General features: G+C 38.3%; 1 protein-coding gene across 1 annotated transcript in view; it reads left to right on the forward strand.

Moving 5' to 3' along the window:
• Window positions 1-23,963, forward strand: part of CACNA1C (calcium voltage-gated channel subunit alpha1 C) — a 476,353-nt gene that overhangs the window by 285,357 nt on the left and 167,033 nt on the right. Inside the window, exon 5 of the mRNA XM_030469435.1 lies at window positions 4,343-4,482. Within this exon, the coding sequence (XP_030325295.1) occupies window positions 4,343-4,482 (140 nt within the window). The remainder of the gene's footprint in view (window positions 1-4,342; window positions 4,483-23,963) is intronic.

Genomic DNA, 23,963 nt, shown 5'->3' on the forward strand with positions numbered 1-23,963 from the left:
TCACGCTTCTAAGCTGCCTGGTGAGGCACAACCCACAAACACTAACTATTAGTTAAATTGTTTCCTGGTTCCATCAGTCTTACTGTTCTTCTTTTGGGAAACATTAAAAATTTCAGATGTAAGAGTGATGTCCTTTAATATTAGGCTGTTGGATGAAATTTCTCTTGAGAAAAGACTAGTTTGACAATGTTGTGCTAGAAGAATATCTGTCTTTCCTGGCAATGCTGTGGTTTGCCTGCCAAGCACATTCTCCAAGGACCCATAGCTTCTGCCAGAAAAAAAGATGTCGTAATTTGAAAGGCAGTGTTACTTTGGAAGGTAAGCAGTGAAGGTGTTTGGAATGCATCTGAAATTCAGAGCAGACTGGAAAACGTGGTCAAAGTATATGTCTTTCTGAAAACCTGTGTGGAGTTTCTAAGGGGCAGATTCAAACACTTTCGCACTCACAAATCACAGGTGAATTTTAAAGCATTATGAAAAATATAATTGTACTTTACAATTTCCTTATACCAACGAGAATTCTTTCAACTGTGTTTTTTCTGCTGGTTTTTAGCCTTAGAAATACCAAGCCTTCTGTTTTCTTTTTACGCTCTGGAGGTCCTTTACAAGTTCTTTTTTAATGCTATAAAAATCAGTGTGCCCTCCCCACAGAGGAAGAGATGAAGAGCTGTAAGAGGGTTACAGCCTTATGATGTTGTTAGGGCCACCTAGCTAAGTGAAAACCTTTTTGATGTTTCAGATGTCAAAAGGGAAACAGAAAAAAATAAGAAAAAGAGTCAGTCTAACTTCATACTTCACAAGTAAATATTAAAAAAAAATAGAAAATGGACTATGTCCACACACCCATGTGTGAGAGAAGTTTTTTTTATAATTTATAGTTCATGTGAGTTAAATATAGTAGTCATGTCACAAGTAAAATTCAGCAATCAAGATGAAGATGCTGTTAATTATGTTACATCAGTGGAAAGTGCTATCATGACAAGAAAATGGGGAGTGAACTTAGACTGGAGGAAAGTAGTCAGCTGGAAGGAAATAAGATAGATTTCTGTAATTTTTAATGATATTTTCTGTGGCCACAAGGATTCTCGTTTGGCACAGTGCTCTCTCACACCATGCTTGGAGCATTCATTTTGACCAGCTCACCTACTGAGAAGGGAAGAACCACACCTTGCTCCACCACACCTACCATAATCTTTTCCCAGACGTTTTCATTAAAGAGCAGATTTTTCCAAGTAAATATCACATAGAGGGACCATGACTTCCTGCTTTAGATCAGTAGTTTAACATCTATCCATCTTTTTAGGGTTGGTAAAATAATTAGCTGAGAAACTAGGAATTCTATGGACCTTACAGAAGCTACAAATTCTAAATGATTTGTGGGTTTTTCTTACTTGAGGATAACGGAAAGGGCCATCAGAAGTCTTACTTTTTCAATGGTGCTATTTCTGAATAGGACATTTTCTTTTCATTTTGTTTTTTCTTTCCTTATGGGTCATAACAAGTTACAGAAAAAAATTCTGTGGTAGTTGTAGCCTCTGAGTCATAGGTAACTGCCCATGCCCTGACTCAGGAGACAACAGGGACAATGAAGTAGAATTGGCCGATCTACTATGAATTTGAAGAGTGGAATAGAAATGCACTAGGCCATATTGGGCACAGTCTAGACCTCAGTACAAAAGGGAAAGAGAATGAAAGAAATGAGAGAAATAAAAAGTTGGATTGCATTAGTGAAAAGAAGGATTTAGTACAGGGGAAGATATTAAGCATATATTAAATGCGTTAAAGCAGGGTTAGCAAGGGTAATGTAATTCAAGTTTAAATGTAGAGTATTAAATGAGGAGCAGCAGGAATTACTGCAAGTTATTCCTACAGTAGAGCAGGAGGATGACTGTGGATACTTTAAGACAGCATGTTTAGCATGTCAACACTTGAGCACACAAACAATGCCAGCATGCCTGCAGTGGAGCTGCATTAGTATAGGAAGACAGGCGGAGTGAGCTCCAGTGGAAGAGCTGTCCTACTGGTTGTGTTTCTGCTCCTCATGAATTAATTTAGGACATAAATAGCTGTTATTAGGATGCAGAATTCTAGAGCAGCCCATAGTTTCCTCAGTGCAATGGTGACAAGAGAAACACCCTTGTTGCCAGCTTCCAAGAGCAACTGTTTGACAAAGCATGGGGTCTGCAATGACAGGAAGACAGACCTTCAGTTTTGCACAATTGCTGGCTGAGTTTCTTGAGATTTCTTGTTCTCAGATTTGCAAGAGAGCTGAAAAACCCCAGGAGACAAGGAATGATGTAGAGGTGTGTCACTCACCATCTAGTGTGGGAATTCTGTTGACTAGGAAGATAGAAACATTTGAATTAGAAATAGAGCACATTCCTAATTTCTAATCACTAGCTTACTGGAAATACATTAGGCCAAATTTGACCTACAGTGTTTCTATTATGAAGACCAGCAGAAAATTACAACTGTATAATTTGTGTACACAGCTCAAGAAATACATACATTCCAATAATTCATGTTCTTTGCATCAGCCCTTGTTTACCTCTCTCTGTGATATCTGTACTCAACACAGTATTTTTCATAGGCTCTTTTTTTGTCTTCTCTGCATCCTGCTTCTTAGTCTGCAACACCTACAAACTCAGCATCCAAACTCCCCACATGGTTTTCCCCACGCTTGTTACCCAGTTGTTAAATCTCTCTACAGTGCTTGAATTTGAGGCTTTGAATAGATGCAGTTAGGAGTTCCTCAGTCACAGCTGACAAGTCTTATAAGACTTTTGATATGAGGATTTTTTTTACGAACTACTTAAGAAACTAATTTCACATTTGCCCTCCTCTAATCCATGTTTTTGCTTGGATTTAGCGCTGGGGAAATGTGTGTGGCTTGAACGTCTCAGTAAATGAATCCACCCTTTTCTATCCAGGGTAAACTCCCTATGCCTGTATAAGTTTTAACCATGGATTGCAGGGATTGGATCTCCTTATTAAAGGAATCAAGCAGCTTGGTCTCTGCTTGATATGCAAGTTTTGGGGGCTCCCTGTGGAATATGTCAGTCAGGGCATATGGATGAGATCCTGACAGAGGCACTGCAGACTGCAATATCGGAGGGAGAAATCAGTCAGTGCTGAATCCAGGCCACTCCAACCAGGTGCTTTCTGGCATCCCAGGCAGCTTCTTTAAAGCTGTGTCTGGTGTCCTCCATAGCATGCTGTGGGCCATGGGGTTTCTGCCAGTGGCAGACAAGCTTTTATACAGAGCGCCAAGCATCCATTTAGACTGGAACAGCTTTTAATCTCTACTGAATTTGGCTGGATTCAAGCTGATGATTTCAAGGCTGAAAGCAATGTCATTAGCAAATTCATGAGGACTCCATCCTCCCCCAAAGGTACTAATGTTTTACCAGAAAAATAGAAGCTGCTTCCTGAAAGCTAATTTATTAAATCAAGTTCTTATTAACACACAGGGTGAGCCTTCAGCTCTTTCACAGAAGAACATTGTCTTTTCTACCTTGCTCTGTATTTTCAAATCTGTTCTGAGTGAGACATCTTCTAAAGCAGCTACTCCTACTAGCCAAGATAAAACATTAAGACTGGTATAATAAAACATTCTAATAAGACTCCTACAGTTTTGTGCTTTCCCTAGCCAATTCATTAGATTTACACATGGATCTGTGTATCTATGCATACTTCCTTACCTAAAAATTTGCACCTTGAAAGATTCCTGAGCTTTACACCATGTCTCACCTGCAGTGACCTTGGTGAATCTTAATTCCTTGTCAAATGGGTGACAGATAAATAAAGACTGCAATTATTATGAATGATATTTGTACTTTCTCTCTTTTCATCCCAAATCCCACTATGTCCAGACTGTTTAGTAAGGAAAACCTGCAGACTGCCTTCAGAATCTGACCTACGCGCTTTCTGTGGGTGATGGTTTAAATCTAGCACAAGGCATTGCCAGGATGGCCATTCTGAAGCAGCTGGCACATCCTAGCTTGCAGGGCGGGAAACAAACCTCCATGTGGCACCAGGCAGGCTGGTCACTGGGGTGCTCTGTATCTAGCTGCAGGAAATCATTAGGCTGAAGGAGGAGCATCCTGCATTTATGTCTACTCCAGAAACAAGTGTTTTGCAAATGGTATAGACATAACTATTAGGCTATGGCATATAGGAAGAGTCAGTCTCTCCTCCACCATATGCAAATGTCAACTACGGTGTGTGACACTTTTCACAGGTCTGTGAGATAGTTTGGGTGATGTGATGATGATGATCTGCATTCCTGTTTAGCCCAAGCCTTGCTGTCTGCCTACAGATTGTTTCCTTTTTCTTTTTGCAGGCTTTTTAGTGCAATTTTAGAACAAGCAACCAAAGCAGATGGGGGGAATTCAATAGGAGGAAAAGGTGCTGGATTCGATGTTAAAGCACTGCGGGCTTTCCGAGTATTACGTCCCTTGCGACTGGTGTCTGGAGTTCCTAGTAAGTGTCATCATTGTTTTTCTCTTATGTATAGCATGGGACAGTTTGTGTAACAACTTTGGAGATGCAGTGTGATGCAGACTGTTTTGGGGGTGTGTGTGAGGCATTTTTTAAAATTAATGCAGATTCATGATAAGCTTAATCAAAGGATAATACTAATCAAAGGATGACCAAACAAGAGCTGAAGTGTAATAAAAGTTTCATTGTGTGTCAATCTGATTGTCCAACCTTTGTCAACAATGAAAGTTTGACATCCAAAATTTCCATTATTTCAAGCAAAAAATCCTCTAAAAAGTTGTGGAGTCACAGTGCATTAATTGGTATTATAAGTATTTGAACTTGATGGAAATGCTGCATGGTCATTTGTGTTGGTTTTGGAGGGAAAGGAGCTTTTTCGTTTTCTTCTTTGCACGTGATGTTTTGATCAAGAGTGCTGGGAACAATTTAGAACCAAAAGGACATAGGGCAATGAGATAGTGATATTCTCTGACAGTCTTCTTTGCTTAAATTGTTTTTAATGCCTCTGAGAAAGTCCTCAAGCAGCTTTTGATAGTCTAAAACCCATTTTCTTATTTATAGTGAAGGTATGAGTAACTGGAAGTTCAGAAATTCTGTTTTGAAGGTGGAATATGGGCATCACAGTGTGGGAGGATTATATCATTTGGCTTGAGAATTTCTTGTAGAGGTGATCTATTGACCTTTTGGAGAGAGCATTAATTGGAAGCTGTCATTGCTTTCCATGTTTATAGCAATGAGATGTAGTTAGGAGAAAAGGAGTTAATCTCCAAAATAGCTGTGGAGAGGGCTTTGTTTATTTTCATTTGGGAAGCTTGCTAGTTTGATATCTTAAAGTGCTTCTAACCTTAGTAATTCAGAAACCTTGAGTCAAGTTACCATAAACTGTGAGATCATCTTAAAAATCATGATTTATTTGTTAGGAAAAAAAAAAAGTATGAGGTTCTTTGGCTTGTTTTCTGACTCATGAGGTTATGTTGAAGCCACATTTGCAGGCTTTTCTACACAACCATAGAGGGAAGAAACTTTTTAACTGAAAGGTGAGAATCTTTGTGGCAGGAGCTGAAGCACTGATAAAAGCACAAAAAGTACTGAGACAATTGAAAGCACCATTATTTGGTCTCATAAAAAGTAATTTCTGATAACCTGGCAGAGAGGCCTCATCTTGTGTCAAACTTGGGGTTACTTTGGGTGGATAGAAAATACTTAAAAATAAATGAATTAGACAACTAGGACCTTCCCCTCTGATACAGAACTAACAGCCACCATTCAAGCCACCTCTATTGGGGATTACTGCATGGCTTGATCCCTGCAGATAATCATGTGCCATGCAAATTTTCAGTCCATACGGAACGCAGATCTGCTTTTGGCTAGATTTGTCTCATGAAGCATATTCAATCTGTGGTCTTCAGTCTGCACTAGAAGCACTTAATTCCTGGCTGTAAATTAAAGTTTTGTTGTTCTTTCCTAGTCCTTCTCTGCTCGGAGTGTTTTGACCCCACTGTATGATAAAAGGAAGGTACTTGAATATAAACACCAATGACCTGGAGGTTTCTTGGTGAGATGTGGTTCACACTGGGATGTGTTCTGCAAGTTGTTCAAGTACAGGATGAGCTTAACTGTGCTTCTAGTTCTTGTTGTTTTGGAGAACATGTTCCCCAAGACCAAGGTCTGTTGTTACTACTTGTCAAGCCTCTTGACTAGTGCTCTTAGAGGACTAGAGGAAGCCAGGGAGGGATTCAAATCTGACACAGTTCATACCCGTGTACATATATGATCTTGATCCCAGTGGGCACTACCTAATAGTCTATTTGTGGGCTCTCTCATCAAAAGAAGTATTTAATTTACACCAGAACAGATCAAGGTGGACTGATGCAAGATAAAAAATGTTTGGTCTAGACATTGAAATGTCAGTCCAGTGTGAAGCAGGTAAACCATCAACTTGACCTGACAGACATCTCTATTAATCATTCTGACTAGGGTCATATTTATTGCACCAGGTTTCTTTGGGGCTTTTAGAAAGCCTGCTGAGATATGTAGGTAATACAGTATTAGTCTTCACTGTGCATTTTTGAGTTCTACAGATGCCTGTTGATTAGTCTAGATAGATGTTATCACATTCGTATGTATTGGAGCATAACTTTTCTCATGAGGCCATTTAGATAAGATTGCCTAAGCCAACTGTAAATACTACATTACAGGGTTACATTATTACACAATAAATTAGTCCAGAGGTTTGGAAGTCAAATCTCTGGGTCTCATTCAAGTTCCGTTCCTGGAACATGATAAACACAACTGGGTAAGTTACCAACATTGCACTTGCAGTGTTTTGCCATCATAAAAAAATGCCTTTAGTTTCTTTCCCCTTCCAAAATGTAGTAGACATTCCCATTGTGAGGAGATGACCCACATAGATTTGCTCTAAAATTACATGAATGTAACATGCACTGCAGTTTCCTCTCACTTAACAGACTCTGAAAATGTATGGAAACAGAATCTTATTAGTAAGAAGGGTCATTGGCAGCCTTCTTCTACATGGAAAGCCCAACACCTACTGGTTACCTTGAGGTTCAGATGTTAAGTGCCACTATTTGGAGGAAAAAAAAAAAAAGGTGTAAATCATAATAATTTTTATAAACCAAATTTATGAAGCACATGGTCAATTTTTTATGCAAATCTTAAACTCCTAAGCATTGTGGTTGGGAAATAGGTTGTCTGAGGTAGAGGAATTGGCTTGCAATGTGGAACAATTTTTTCTGAGTCAAGAGGAGTTTGTGTGCATTTTTTTCCTCTGGCTATGTTCATCATAGGAAATAATTCAATATAAGAGGGGCATCTTTTGTATTGAGGTTCAAGCATTTAAAGACCTGTTTCACAATACAGATTTTCCATATAAGTATGATTAGAAGTAAAGGAAAAACATATTAATTGCCCTCTAAAGCAAACTACCAGTGCCAATATTTTGCAGATGGAGAGACTGAAGCAAAAGTTCAAGGTTTAACGGTTTCAGAAGTGGCTTCTAATTCTCATATTGGCAACCAGTGCGAGACACCTGGGTCAACATGGGTATCTGAAAGCTTCAGACAGAGGACATTAGCCTCAGACATGAGAATCTTTTCTTTGAGTCCCCTCCATGGTTCTTTGACTTGGCTGTCTTCTATCAGAAAACATCTCATCTGTTCAGTGCGGGGAATGATTCTTCTGCAAGCAAAGTTGCTTTACCCTCAGGCAGAAAGGCAAGGTACCTTTGACAATCTGTTAGGATCTAACTGTCCCAGCCCCTAAAATACTTAAATGAAACTCAAAACCAAAAGGATTTGAGGTCATGAGTTCAAGAAATCCTGAAGATACTTCTGTATGGCTGTTGTGGGCACATTAATACTTCATAATCTTTAAGAGAACAGATGTTACTTTTATTCTTTGACATTATATGGATGTTCTCAAGACCATTTGTCATAAGGAATGTGATAGACATTTTGCTTGAAAGATGAGACACACTTGTTTAGCCATGTCAGAAAAACAACTGCAACATTATGGGAAACATCTTTAAAGGCACTGAATTAAGTGGTTTTGTATTCCCATTACACCTTCAAAGTTGGTTATTTCCAAATCTGTTTAGCCTGGCATTAACTTGTAAATTAATGGTGAATATTTGAAAAGCATGTGGATGATTTAGGTTTTGCTGTGGTAAATAATTTTTGAAAATTATGCATAAGGATTTTGTATCATTAATACACAAGCAAGATAGCACTGCTCAACTGTTCTGTTATTGTCATACTAACATAATTCTTGTAGTACATACTTTAGTTGCTGAAAAAACTTTAGAGTTGGTTTACCAAAGCAGTCTCCTTGTACAAAAAATGTATATGCGCATTAGAGTACCCATCTTAATGTGACATGAAAATCTATATATTGATTTGAGAAAGGAGAGAGAAAACAATTCCCTTGACAGACATATGTAGACAAGTGCAAAATCAGCAGGTATACCAAAACTTTAATCACTCTAGTGTCTTGGAAACTGTTACCCAGTATCTCGTTTGGCAGGAGTAAAGCATTGCAAAGCTCTCTAGGTACGGAGTCAAGTCAGCCCTTTTATGTCAGGACTGTTATGTTGATTACTCTTTTATCTCTGTTTTACATAACTAAATATCTCAAAACTTGTTTTAAACATTTTGTGCCTGAGAAGGGCAAAAAGAATCATCAAGTTTGGCAATGAAGAAAAATGATCAGTTTAAAAAAGAAAATCACTCCTGGCTATTGGAAAGGGCAATCAGTTACTACTACACAGGCTAATTCATGCCCATTTAACTTAAGAATTTCCAGTTCCAACACCTTTATTCATGCTGCTCAATTATGCCACCTCATATAGTTTGTTCATCTTCTTTATGTTGTGCTTTGTCTTCATGTACCTACATTGTTGTCACTAGTCATTGCCTGTCTGGTACTTGCCAAATTTAATTTATGACCTCTTCTAGATAACTTGAAAGCCATATAATTTGAATAGATGTTGTGATCTATATTTCTATTTTCAGTGAGATCCTCTGCTGACCAGCCAGATTTATGTAGACAGAAGACTATGGTATCCTTACCATAACTGAATAGAAAACTTGAGTGTTACATTAGGACAAAATCTTGCCATACTTTTCCTTTTCTTTTTTTAAAAAGAATATCTAAGCCTGTATGTGTTCAAGTTTTGCTGGAGAGACTCTTAGCAGGAGAGTTACTCAAAGGCAGTGTAAGCAAGTCTCTAGCACCAGTAATTACATGATCTACTGGAGATGCAACAATAGCAAAACCGGGAAATAGAGAGTATAAGCAAAAGAGCTTAAGCCAGACACTCCTCGTGGTCTTTCTGTCAGTGAAAAACAGTATATATGGCTGAGCATATTTCTTTATGTAAAATCAAATAAGACTAGAATTTTCATCCATGAATGCCTAGAGGTGATTACCTTTACTTGTATTTAAATAACTAATCATAGACTTATAGAAGGGTTTCACTGGAAGACACCTTAAGAATAATCACGTTCAAAGCCTCCTGCTTGGGCAGGGACACCTCCCACTAGACCAGGTTGCTCCAAGCCCCATTCAGCCTGACCTTGAACACTTCCACGGAGGGGGCAGCCACAGCTTCTCTGGGAAACATGTCCCTGTGTCTCACCGCTGTCATAGTGAAGAGTCTCTTCCTAATGTCTAACCTACATCTAGCTTCTCGGGTTTAAAGCCACTACTGTTTGTCCTATCACTGCACGCCTTTGCACAAAGTCCCTCCTCAGCTTTCCTGTAGGGCCCTTCAAGTACTGGAAGGACTCCATAAGTTCTCCTCAGAGCCTTCTCTTCTCCAGGATTAAACCCCCCAGCTTTCTCTGCCTGTTTTCATAGAATAGCTGCTCCAGCCCTCTGGTCATATTGATGGGTCTCCTTTTGACTCATGTCAGCAGATTCTTGTCCTTCTTTTGTTAAGGCATGCAGAACTGGACATAGTACACCACATGGGGTCTCAAGACTAACTAGTGTGACTGATATTGCTGTTGTTGAAATCTTTGCTTGCTCTGAGTTCATGTGAAAATTGAGCACCTTCAGAAAAATGAAAAATTTAGACGTTTTTAGACTTTGATCTGTCTCATTACAGTTAGTCCTCATTTGCTCTGAAAAGCTTTTCTCTATTAAAATTTATAATGCTTTCTCAGTCCCGCAACATTCTCTACCATATATTCGTTGCAGTGTTCTCTCATTATCATAGTTATCTTCCATCCTTATTCCAGACTCTCTGGCAGTAATCAGATTGTTTCTTTGAACTCCTTAGTATGTAGGAAATATTTTCTTTACTTGCAGTGTCCTGATATACATTCAGATGTGTACCTATGATGCCACATTTCCCACATGCCATGAATATGAGAAGTGTTAAAAGCCCCTGAAAACATTATGAGTAATGCATGAGGAAAATTCCCACTTGAGAGATGTTGTATTGACAAAGTCACCCAGCTGGGTTCATTGTTAATTTACCATATTGTTACAGATAGGTGAAACAGGAAAATCCCAGGGCTGATTGAACTGGATTAGTCAGTCAGGATTTTTTTCAGTCTAGGATTTGTCTTTGTGGGATACTGCCTTAGTACATTGCACATGCTAAATTACAGCCTTTTTTTTTTTTTTTTAGAAGAGAAAAAGCCTTAAAATACTAACAAAATATTTATACATTTAGGCTATAGGCTACATTTTCCAATGGAAATTGTCCATAACTCTAACATTCTAACACTGGCAACATTTCTCTTCTAAGGTATTTGATCAAGTCTGTTTATTTCCAATCATAAGGGAATTCTGATCTCATACTTCAGGGAGACTTTTATAGAAAAATATAGAGTTATTTACAGAGTTTAAGACAGTAGCAACATGCCAGGTTCACCATGGTAATGCTCCAAAATTAAGACTGAACAAATCCTTTATCTCATGTTTGATCGCAGAACTCTGAATCTACTCTTGAATGATTTATTAAAATAGGGTTTTGATGTTTGTTGCCTATCAGTAGGACTTCTTGTGCTCTGAGCTAGAAACTGGTATTATACTAAAGACTTAGTCTTCAGATACACCTGGTTTGGAGGTACTGTGCATCATCAAGAAGGGAACAGACATAACATTTTCTCTCTTGTGTAATCCTTGTAAAACTGAATTTGACTAGAGGCCATATTGCAATGAGATGTAATCAGATCATCCTCAAAGCCACCCTACCTGGTGTGTGGAGAAGACTAAGACAGTAAATAAGAATCAAACATCATAGAGAGAGAGAGCCCAGTTCCTGTTTGTAGGCACACTGCTCCTGAAACTTTACGTTCTGCCTGCACTATATAAAGCAGAGAGAGAGAAATGGTGATTAACTACCCTCAAATGCCCTCTCCCAGTGGAAATTCACTATTCTTATTTATAGTATCCTCTCAACTAGGGTGTGCCAAGCCACTTTAGTGGAGGATGAGACCTACGGTAACTCTACATTTTTAAGTTACTTCTGTGTGTGTGTGCATCAATGACATCCTCCCTATTCCATCCCTTCCACCTGACTGTCTGGCCCATCATTGCCCTTCTGCAATTGCCCTTTCCAACCACTGAGACAATGTAGCTCAACCTATTGCAGTGATTCTATTTTGCAGCCACTGAAACAAGCACACTCAATGCAGTTTTTTGGCTTGCATTGGGATTTCTTTTTTTAGTGCACAATCAAATGTTCAACTATAATTTGTCGTTGTTTTCTGCACAGTCCAAGAAAATTAACACCACTTTACATAGTTGAGAAAATACTGTAATTGAGGTAACAAACACAGAGAATTCAAGAATTCCAAAATTACATCTCTTTGGAGAACCATGCATTTTTGGAATATGGCAAAGAAATATGAGCCATTGCCTGTATTTATATGTTGAATAGCATATATGAAGTCTTAAGTTTTAAGCAAATACTAACTGTCAGATAATTTTTTTCAAAATATGTATGCTTCTGAGACAGTATAGTTGACAGCTGTATGGTTTGCACATCGTTTCTGTTTATACGCTGCCACTGGTGGAACTGGGGGCTTAAGTCTACCCTCCTGATGCATGTGAGGTTATGGTATAGACAGCATACCAGTGGAGAACTCTGACTTGCCTTCAGTGTGAGGTGGTAAGAGGAGTGGCCTGATCAAAGCTTCTGCAGTGTGAAAGGTTTGTGGGTAGGTACAAAAGAGTAGAATAAACTGGAGGAGACGACGTACAAAACCTATGTGATAAAAGTCATTGACAACAGAAGGAATCACTGCAAATACATTTGGGCAAAAATTTGATTCCAAATCTTTATTCTGCCTTAAATTTTGTTGTTGTTGCATGTAATAATGTTGGCTTTTGCCAAGTCCAGTTCCTTGTTTTTCTCTTGGGCTCTAAAGCCTTAGGAAACGTGCTTTCAGGCAGTTTTCTTTCTCCTTCACTCTTGAACAAGACTTCTCAACCATCTGCACCATCACTCCAGCACATACAACACCGTGTGAGGACAAGTTGCACCACCTTTCCCATGTCATTGCCTAGCTGTTTTTAATCTCAAGTGGCCAATTTGTTTTTCATTACACATGGAAAAGGAGTGCAGAAAAAAAGAAAGAACAGTCTGAACCAAATGTCCCCATTAAGCTAATTTCATAGTTAACTTAAAACTCTACACATGCTTTCAAGTCCTTTATTTACTTAGCTCAACATTACTCAAGGGAGTATTTTGACTCCAGCATAGCATCTCCCATACGGAAAGATCATTCCTGTGAGCAGGGCTTACACAACCTTGATTGGTACAACCTGCAGAATGATGTAACTTGTGGCAGAAGAGGTTAACTCAGTGTAACAAAAAGAGGTTTGTAAAAAAAATCTTCTTAGTAAAGAAGATTACTCACAGAGGCACAGACTTCTTGTTGTAATAAAGATTTCTCTCATATTTAAGGAATGCCAATGAAAACAGAGAAATATTTATTATTTGATCTTGGCTATGTAGCTCTTTTAAAAATAGCACTGACTACGAATGTACCAAATAACTGTGTCAGCCTTTATCCTACCAATTACTGTGCATGCTGGCATGATTATTCAACATGTCTTCACAAGAGAAAAAAATAAACAACACAATATCATAATGTAGTACCACATCAGGGTCTAGGCAATCTCTTCCAAATGAAGAAAATAAAACCCATGTTGACCTCAAAGAACAGATGTGGAGATAGTAAAAAAATCTAAGCTTGCCTCAAGATGTTTTTTTACAAGGGTCCTGGGTGGATCAGACTTTCTTTCTGGAACCTTTTTTTTCATTCTTCAAGTAGTGCCCGGAGTTCTCGTTCAGAATGGGTATAGGACATAGGTCTGTGAGAGAGCCCATGCCATCAAGATGCTTGTCCTAAAGCATTTGAAAATATAAGAATGCCATCTGCTGTCTCCTGAGAACAGTTTGCCTTTGTCTGGACCATAAAGTAGCAGAGGGGTACATAGAGATTGTAGGTAACTGGTGTCACCACGAGTGTGTTGAGTTCCCATTTGCTCAATTGTACTCACTGGCTGTTGCTGTCTCCATGATGGGTGAGGAAAGATACTGCTGTTCCAGATCATAATAGTAAGAGTACAATCTATCCTGTTTTCTTCTTACATTCTCTCCCAGATAACATCTTTGTTCCATCTGATGTCATCCCAGGCTTACATACACCAAATGTAATTTCATACATTGATTCCAACTGGCTAAATTTTGTATTGCTTATTAATTTAAGATCTTGTAAGGAAATCTTTAATTCTTTTTCTCCAAAGTGAATATGCATCTATAAATTTGTTACTGAATTGTTGGAAATTTTTTATATGCCTGCAGTTTTCTCATGCTCTCTTGAAGAGGTGACTAGCACATGCTGGGTAGCATTTGTCTCAGAAGTGGGACACAATATAGTTCACAGATGAGTGCTTTGCACAGGACTCATGGCAGTACATGGATGCTCTGTGGTTCTGGCATTTTTTAATTAATTCTCTTTGTCCTGGTCTTCTGAAAGCATTGTTAGATGCCTATGGTCATTGCTGTGATTTTCACAAAGCATTATCAAAATACCAGCAAAGCACAGAAGCAGTGGACCAGTCAGGTAATTCTTTCAACCAATGAATACATTTTAAGTTTCCTGTTTAGGCTTTGAATAAATTATATTTTTAAGTGATGATCTGGTTTTGTAATAATATTGGGTCTTGTACAAGTGCTATAGGAGGAAAAAACCAAAGCATACTGAACTGAGAGGAAACAAATCTGAGGAAATGTATTTAAAGATTTCAGTGGCTACATAAATCCATTGGAGGTGTTTCCTGTTTTTTTTAATCTAGTTTCTCCAAAACCAGCTACTGCCTTCTGAGTTAAATCTGCTTGACATTACTGTGCTAGTTGAGAACACAGGAGTATTGGCTGGTATGAGCAACTAATAAACTTTTCTATGCCTAAGATATTCACTGATGGAAGAAATAGTTTGTTATTCTGATTGTTGGGAAGTATTGACCAAACACAAACTGCTTTCCACCTAACCCACCCAGTCTTGTAACATTTTATCAAAGTTTCCTTTCTGCCAGGAAAAAGGGGAGAAGATTGGATGTCTGTCTTAATCTCCCTTTTTCCCAGAAGCAAATCTGACTTCTGTTTAACACATGTAACAATAACCTACCCCATATGTGTGTTGCCCTTTGTTGCAACTGGTTTTTTCTGAGCTGTTTGAATAGCTATGCCTCTTATTTTTTCAGTTTTAGATTATCTTCTCTTGGTTTGCCCTGCCACATCAATCACAGTTCAGAAAACATCTGCTAGCCCTCTGCAAATAATAATTTTTCTCAGCTTCGGTAATGCTAAAGCTGTTTAATGTTTTCATTTTTCACAGAAAGTAGCTGGATATAAATAATAAAAGAAATACAAGAAATAAAACAGTTCTGTTATTTAGTATGAACAGCACCCAATGCAAAACTTTAAGGTTGGGTCTCACCATTGGCCTCACAATATAGGTGAAAATTTAAACTCAAGCTTTATCCCATCTTTTACTTATCCCATTATTTATTATCCCATACTTATCCCATCAAGCTTATCCCATTTTTCACATTCCAGTGCTGAGATCATTATTTCACTTAAAATCTTTAGTTTGGATGGGGGCAAGTTCCACTCAGGTTTATTTTTGTAGATTTCTGTATCAGTAAAGAGTTTAATTTAGCTGTTCATTTTGCAACAGAGGAGCCTTATGATTCCCTCTTGATAGCTTATTATATGTAAGAGGAAGTTCAAAATAAATAAATGTTTAGTTCCAATGCATTCCAGCAATGCATGCATAATCTGAATAAAAATCTTTTGAATTGTGTAAGTTGTAAAGAAACTAACAGGAAAGTAAATATCAATAAAGAACTGTTCTTTCACCTGACACATATGTCTTTACAAAACTACAACCATTAATTTTTCTGTCCAAACATACTGGAGATACCTGGTGAGCCAAAGGAGGTTTTGCTTTTTATATCAGGAGCCATTTTTTCACCTAATGCTATTTTATTATCTGATGTCTTCAACCAGAGCTTTAAGTCTAACCAGAATTTAAAAATCAAAAGCAACAGTCTTACTAGTGTGGAGAAGAAAAAAACTTGGAGTTTTAGGTATTCTGAGATGGGAGTGATTAACCACTGAATACTACATGAGTCCTTAAATACAAATTCTCTTATTAAAACTAAGAGGTAAAGTTGTCCAGATTTGTCTGCCCATGATTTTTAAGGATTTGGCCATTGTACCATGCATTTTCATTAACACAATTTTTAGTAGTTTAAAAAGAGAAAACAAATCCCACATGGGCATGAAGGCAGTAACACAGCAGTGATCATATCATGTGTGTTTTGCATTAATTCTTTCATTACCTGATCAGGTAACTTTCTGGTTTTGGATTCTCAAAATACTCATGAAAACGCAGCATGACATCAATTTTGAAAATATTATGCTATATCTCTCCAGAGCTCAGTCCCAGATATGCACATTAAATACTAACCAATGTTAAGAGGTAGACTGTTTTCTTCTCCTGGCCTATATAGCCTATGTTTGTCATATACAATTCTGCATTCCTATGTAGGTATGCATCTAAAAAGAAAGTTTTGGGTTTTATCTAGGTTTCGTTGCAAATTTTCTATCATAAAAAGCTAAAACTCAGTGTAGCTTATGGTATGCTAATTAAGATAGGCTTGGACAGTTGAACCCCCAACAAGAGGAATTTTTGCCATAAGTATATTTTTTCCAAGTGCTACAAGACTGTAATATTATCATCCCTGAATGCACTTTTTACATTTGCAGGATCCCTGATGACATTTGTTACCTTCCTTTTACCTCTTCTAAACCTGTTCACAAGTGATGTTAGAAGAAGCATCAGGAGGAGCTCAGATAACTAAAAGACTTTATTATTTATAAGAAATTTTTATTTAGCAATGAACCAAAGGCCCTAATGTTCACTTATCATGGGACCCATGAAAATAAACGCTTAAAAGTAATCCTATTTAGAAGCCTGGGATTTTAGCAACTTTAAAAAGGCATTTGTAACCCATCAGTGATTAGTCCTCTGCTTAAGGGCTGGTACATTCACCATTGAGAGCCAAGTGCTTGGAACCTGTTCCTGTTACTGGGATGTTTTAGTTGTTAAAGATGTCCATAGTTTCTTGTTTCAAAAACTACATCTTTAAGATAGGATAATGTGTGTAGGAATTCCTCAGAGATGTTTACAAACAGCATTTGGCAGTCTGAAACAAAACTTTGTCATTGTTATCTCAGAGGTTACTTAACTACTGTTTGTGGGGGTGGAGGGGAGTATGCTCTCTTGGCCATACTAATGGGAATTCAACACTTTGACACATTTCTACACTAGTTTTCTGAGTGAATAAAGTGGCACAGGACTAGAGCAAAATCTACTGTTGTACTGGTGCTTGAAAGACAATTCTCTGTCACAGCTGTGCTTGAGCAAGAAGAAATTTAAAAACTGGAAGTGTAATGGGTCATTTCACAGGGAACTGCTGCAGTCTTCTTTGATTTTGCATAGCTCTGTAGGGAGAGGGAAAAATAAAAGCTATTCCTATATGTGATCCTGCACAGTGATTAATTATAGATAAAACCTTTACAATAAGCCCACAACCATTTTCTCGAAGAGTCCATGATTGTCCTGTCAGCACGGAAATCAAGGAAAAGATGGCAGCTGATCCTTGCTGGCCAGGGCTGCTATGTGCCCTTCACATGGCCTTATTTTCAGCTCATCTTTAGGAATCCATGCCTGGCAGTGAATACTTGACCTCATCTTCCCCCCTTTCAGCACCTTACGTTACAGCACACTGTGATCCTTGTTCAAAATACCCAATGCTCAAAGTTAGCTTACCAAGCTACATTTGTGTTTTTTGATCAAAATGGTCCTTTTTCTCTAACATCGAATTTTCAGCAGGCAGTTACTCAGTTGCTACTTTTATTTCTATGCTCCTTCTCCAAACTCAGGTAGCTGCATGTGAGGGATGTTACACATTTTTTTTATTTATTTTATTTATTTATATATTTACATTTAAAACCTGTAGATCTTGTCTAGACCTCCTCAGCTGAACTGGTCTAGGATCAAATGGCTGAAGAATAAAATTAAGTTTATAAAGTTACCTAAAGTATTGAGACTTGAAGGATGAGCAAGGTCTTCTGAACTGCAAGCAACTTTATAGAAAAGTGAACACTTACACACTTGGAACAAAAATCTCTTAAAAAAGGTTAAAGCCCTCCAGGACAGGAGAGGGATGCTTCTATGAATGGCAGTAGAGGTTTGTTCCAGCAGAGAAGCAGAGAGTCTACAGCAGTTGTGTAGAGTTATCCAACAGCCCTGCTCAGGCAGCCAGAACTTGGTGCCATGTGGCCACCATGCTGAGGGCAAGCTCTATTGTTTGGCTGTCTAGGTTAGGTCACTCTGACAAGCAAAGCATACTGAAGATGAATTGCTTCCCAAGAGAAAAGAATCCAGAAGGAAGAGCTGGGGTTTGTTGTGATTTTTGTTTTTGTTCTGCTGTTCCTTTCTCGCAAGGGTGGTACTGCAAGACTTGACAAATATAAAACATTTGTGTTTGCATACACATATGCATTTCTATGATTCTCCTTTTGTGTGTATGTGTATTTCAGTTTAAAAGTCAATGAAAGCATGGTTTGAAAATAAAGGAATGAGAACATGGGGAGCAGATGCCAAAACTTTCTTTTTCTACTCATTCCAGCACATGGTTTTGAACTTGATGTTTGTATGTTTCTAAATGGCATTACCAACTCAAGAAAAGTCACTGTTTATCTTGAAAAATGTTTTTTCTCTTTTTTCTTTCTTTTCGCTTTTCAGCTGGGTTCTGTCCTGTGCCATGTCTTTCCTTTCTATTCCAAGACCTTCTCTATTATTCTTGAAGTAGAAATGACACCTGCAGCCCTAAAGTTGTGCCACTACACCCACAGAATTTGTTTTATATATCAATCTGCCACTAATATTTTAAGGCTCTAGCAAGACAGAAAGAACTACCTGCCCATGATGTTACTATATACATGTCCTTAACTGAACCATGCCATACGAGTTCCCTTTGCAACACCAGGGAAAAAGGTCCTCAATGTTTTCCCTCACAAATCATTGTGTATGTAGTTATCTAAGATATCTTGTCATGACTGGAAATTTTTCTGGTAGAAATGACTGTCATTTTCTTAGCTTCCCTTAAAATTGGTATAAAACCTTTCATATTTATGAATATTTAATTGTTTTCAATTTTCTTAGCCAATGCCAATGTTTATTAAATTATAAACATCCACTTTGGGGACTATTACTGATTATATTTCTTGTACTTTGGAAACAGAAATAACTGTAGTGGCAGACTCTTAGTGTATCATCAGAAATAACTGAGATTTGTGGGTAGGCCTAGCTGATGTCTAGGGATGGTGCATAAACTCTACCACTTAAGAGTGGTTCCCAGAAGTGATCTGACTCAGGCACTGTGCTGAGTCACAAATCCTCCTCTGCTTCCTTCTTGCAGAAAGTGGTAGCTTTCTTCTGAACTATATTAGCAGAAAATAATTGCCTCCTACACCCTTGGCACTGGCTGAAGTACGAAAATCTGTCTGTGTGTGTGTGTATGTATCAGGAAGCAGAGGAGATATGGAAGGCGATGAACCTCCTCTCCTTTTCCCTCTTATTCCTGCCCATTTCCAGAAGGTCATTTGTATGAGGTTGTGCTTGCTTGTACTTCTGGTTCAGGCAACAGGTGCAGGCAAAATTCAGACTTGCAAAACCAGTGAAGGAGTAGACTCGGGATACACTTTCTCTGAAGATATGGACCAATAGTATGATCAGAACAGGAAACCACCCTGTCCAGTAAACCAAGTTCAATCCATAATTGAAGACACATGAAAATGTGAAATAGAGCTGTGCATGGGAAGGCTCAAATGTTTTTTCTGACACCAGCCTACCCTTAGTTTCCTTGGATATATTCCACTGTGCAACAACGCCAAGTTCACTTTAGCAGCTGGGTCTGGTGCACCTTTTATTTTTTCGTGCCATCTTGCTGAGCATTGGTTGAAATCCAAAATAGCTTGTAAGTACACAATGGGGTATGTAGGTAATCCCATTGCTCTAGGTGATGACACTTACATGCTCAGAGATAAGCACATTCTTCAATAACTGCCTGAATCCATGAGACAGCAACTAGCCCCTCTTATGATTATCTTCCTGAGAGAAAACTACACAGTCTTCTAATAGCTCTAAAACACCTGCAGCATCACTTACGGTGTATTTGCCATAGCTTTGAAAAAGATCAGTGTTACTCAGTTCTTTTCCTTCTCTCTTCCCCATTCCCTTATTCCTCGGTTGTGCCCTAAACCTTTGACTCAATACAGTCCTCTAGAGGCTGAAAAGGGCTTGACCTGCTAAAACACTGTTGTAGCACATATAATAAATATTTAAAACATTTTTTTCAGTGTAAATAAATGCTAAATGCTGTGAGCCTAGGGAATGACATTAATGTGTTTTGTGTACTGAAACATTTATGGGCTCAATGTCAGGCAACAGAATGCAGCCAAGAGGGTTTTTTTAAAGGTAAACTGAAGTGTTTTTAAAATAAATGCTAAAAGCTGTTTAAGATCTTCAATTATTAACAGAAGAAAAGTGTACACTGAAAAACTGCAAAAACTGCTTTTTATGGCACTTTCCCTAACCTCTGTGCAGTTATCTCTTTGTCCAGCCTGGAATGAGCTCCTCAATCCAGATTCTGTCCCTTCACAGGTATCTGTGCTGTGTCCAGCACATGGAAAGTGCTCCCACAAATTATTACATATATTTAGAATGCCAAATATTTGAAGATCATTTGTTTTTATATTTAATTTCCAGGAAAAAATGTTCAGGACTCTGTGTTTATGCTTGGCCAATGATGCAATTGCCAGCCTCTGTACAGCAGTGTAAAAACATAACTCTTCACTCTACTGTGGGAGGGAAGTTACTGGTATCACTTACTTGAAATCAGAGGCCAGCGTCAGGTCTGATCAGATCACCAGGAATTCTGATTTAATCATGATTATAAGCTGCACAATTCATTGCTAGGAGTGCAAGCCTTACCTCCAGAAGGCAGAAAATGGCAAAGATTTGCAATGGTGTATTGGAGACAGCATCAGGAAAGTGGAACTGTATTGTGCCTGTATTTGGGGCACGTATGTTGGTTGTTATCTGTGTGTCACAGTGTACAAAGACTAAGACTATGCATGAGTTCAGACAGAAAAGTAATTTCTTTAAAATGTCATCTGCCTTTTTTCCTCTGCACAGGGGAAGATCATGTAAAAGTATGTAGAAGTTCTCACCAATGGTTAGAAAAATCTTGCTGTCTGCATGTAAGAGGACAATTTTCCTTGAGTTACCCTGATTAGAAATGCATCTCTCAAATTTCAGAACACAGATCTGATGCATTTTGAAGCATGTGGTTTTTTTATTTAAAAAGTGTCTCTGTCTGTTCTTCCTGCTCAGGGCTCTCCCCCAGTCCTTTAATCCTTCTTTATCTGTTCTTTCCCCCTTTTTGCTCCACAGACTGTGCTGATTGTCAAGGCCTGGTTCCTCATTGCAACAGCTATTCATGTTGCAAGTGGCTGCCTGAACTGAGAATAATAAAGTGACTTAACTGGCAGCCAGATATATTGCAGCAATAATCTTGACAGAAATGCTGGGAGCATAGTGATGTGAATATATATATATATACATATATATATGTATCCCTTTCCTTTCTACAAGTAGCATTTGTTACTTCTGAGAGGACATTTCAGAAGTTGCTCCAAAGTTAGTTGTTTTAAACTTTTAGAAACTCTCTGAGTACTTTCATGGTAATGTATGTAGAGTTACTTTTTAGGAAACCAGACTGCCCTGCTGCTAGTACACAACACACACACATCAGTTCATGCTAACAGTGTTTGGTAACTCATCTCTTCTTCCAAGCTGGTTTATTATCCTTGAGAAGCTTTTTTCTAATTAACCTAGTTGATGTTCCTGTAAATCTTCTGATGATACATGTTTCTCTTGACTGTCTAAAGACCTGTTTACAGTGTAAGCCTTTGATTTCACAAGGACTACTTTTTTCTAACACAAAGGTCATTGGCTTGTGCAGATCTTATCTTCTCTGCACACATGAAATACACTGAAGCACTCTCATGGCATGGGTGATAATGAAGCCACATTTAAATTGAGAAAGCTTTTTGTTCATCATTGTGTCTGTCCTCAGCGTTCTCCTAGAGCACTGAGTATACCCCATGATGAATATTAAATCAATTAATAATTAAGGGTATGTTACATAAGACCTAGTATTAGAACCTTTGACTTTCTAATCCTGGCTGCTTTTGGATTAACAAGACTCTTGAGATCACTAAAATATGGAGGCATTTTTTATGTCTTTGTGTAGATTTATTTGAAGCTACAAATGTTTTAATCTGCAAAGTCTGTTGGGTTTTTTTTCAGACCTGTAGTCTTTTAACTTTCTTGTATTGCTGTACATTGTTCGGCAGAAGGTGGGACATTGTTTTAATTTCCTGCTGAGTGTTGCAGTCTCAACTGCTGTAAAGTATCAGAGTGATGTTGATATGGACTTCAATCCATCTTTTTGTATAATTAGAATTAGTAGACCGTTTTAGATGTGAATTTCAGAGAAAGACTGAATACCTCGTGTAATCAAATTAATGTTTTTTGCCGGAGACATTGCTTATCCAGAGTAGCTAGACATATCTGAGTAAGCAGAACACCCCACTCTTATATAGGATGAGTTTTCATCATGTCACTATTGCATTTCATGTAAGGATCTCACTGTGAAAGCCAGAATGTTCTATGCTGAATATTACTCCCTTTGGGTGAAACTTTTTCAAATGAGCTGTTAACAGATAACTGAACTGACTGCAGGCCCCTCATCAAATGTTCTGACTACTGTGGTGCTAGTAGCCAGCTTTGTGTTACTATCAGACAATGAATGATCTTTCTGGCTTGGCAGCTGATGCTGCTTTTGGTGGCTTCTGCTGTGTTCCAGCATAGCTGGGGAGCAAAAGCAAAATCTCTGCCTTAGCTGGAAGTTGACAAGCAGATTGGCTATGAGTGAAGTTGCTTGTCAGGAGGTGTGTCATTCTTATTAGAAAGCATTTAAATTAGTTTAAAAAAAAAATAAAAACGAAAATCTGAAATCTCAGATGATAAATTTTAGAAGTTAATAGTTGTGACAAACTCTCATGGCAGATGTATAACAAGTATTTACAACTCAAGGATCTCATTTTTCAAAAATCACAGCTCACGTCAGTTTCTCTGAAGACATGACAGCATTTGCAGGAGACATTAATTGTTTCTGGCTCTCAGTTGTAGCAAAATCATGAGCTTGTAATTGTTCTGACCTGTCTATTTGTAGACTACAAACCTCTAAAGGTCTCTCAATTCTTCTAATATTAACAACTTGCCAGTGACATTGGTTGGCATCGGTGCCACCAGTGATAATAGCTTTAAGACTTTTGTAAATGTAAACCCTTACTAAAGGTTTATGAGGCTGGTTTGGTTATTCTGGTTTTACAAATGAGGAGAAGGAGACAGCGAAAGGCTGGTGAATCTACAGCTTGAGTTAACTGCATCTGAAGGTACAAAATCCTTGCACTTTAGCAAACTTTGCTACAGATCACCTCCACTTGGCCATTCTGGAAATGTATGGCTCACTCATGATTAGGGCTTACACCAGTCTCAGGCCTTAATAAGCACTGTGAATAATATTTTTTCATACTCCTTTCTGGGGATCTGGATAACCTCTCTTTTAGAGTGGATTTAGCCTAAATCTTAGGCCAAAAGCAAATCTACTGGTTCTGATTTTCCCTCTGTTCAGGCTGAAGTAAGGTGAGGTAGATCTGAAATGCAGAGAGATCTTGAGAGGTCCAGGAGCTCTCAGTCAGTATGGCTTTGGTGGTCCTACAGCAGCTCAGGGTCTGCTTGAGACTGGTTTGACCCATAGAAGAATCTAGAATTAGAGTAGGGAGAAGACTACAGTTTGCCACCTCTCCCCATGCTCCTGGGTGAAGCTGTGTGGTACTCCAGCACTTACCATCATGTACTGTCGTGTACCATCTTCTGCCTCAGTTTTGGATGTTGTTTGTTTTTTCTATGCTTTCATTCTCCTCAGTACTGTCTGTGGATTAGCTTAGGGCTGGTTTTCAAGAACATGAAGAATAGCTAATGTGTTCTCTCCCCAAGGTGTTGGTATTTCAGTGACAGGTGAGGAAATACCTGGTTTACTTTAGTCTGTGATTTAGCCTGTGACAGTAAATTTATGAAATGTTGGGGATCTTCTAGAAGGAGGTCATCTGTAAATGTACATCTCTACATCAAAGAGATAATGAGTTCAAGTGAGGGAAAATGAAATTAAAATGACATGTTATTGTGCAATATATAGCCTCTCTAAATTTCGTTCTC

This window comes from Calypte anna, chromosome 1 (assembly GCF_003957555.1).
Source record: "Calypte anna isolate BGI_N300 chromosome 1, bCalAnn1_v1.p, whole genome shotgun sequence".
Lineage (NCBI taxonomy): Eukaryota > Metazoa > Chordata > Aves > Apodiformes > Trochilidae > Calypte > Calypte anna.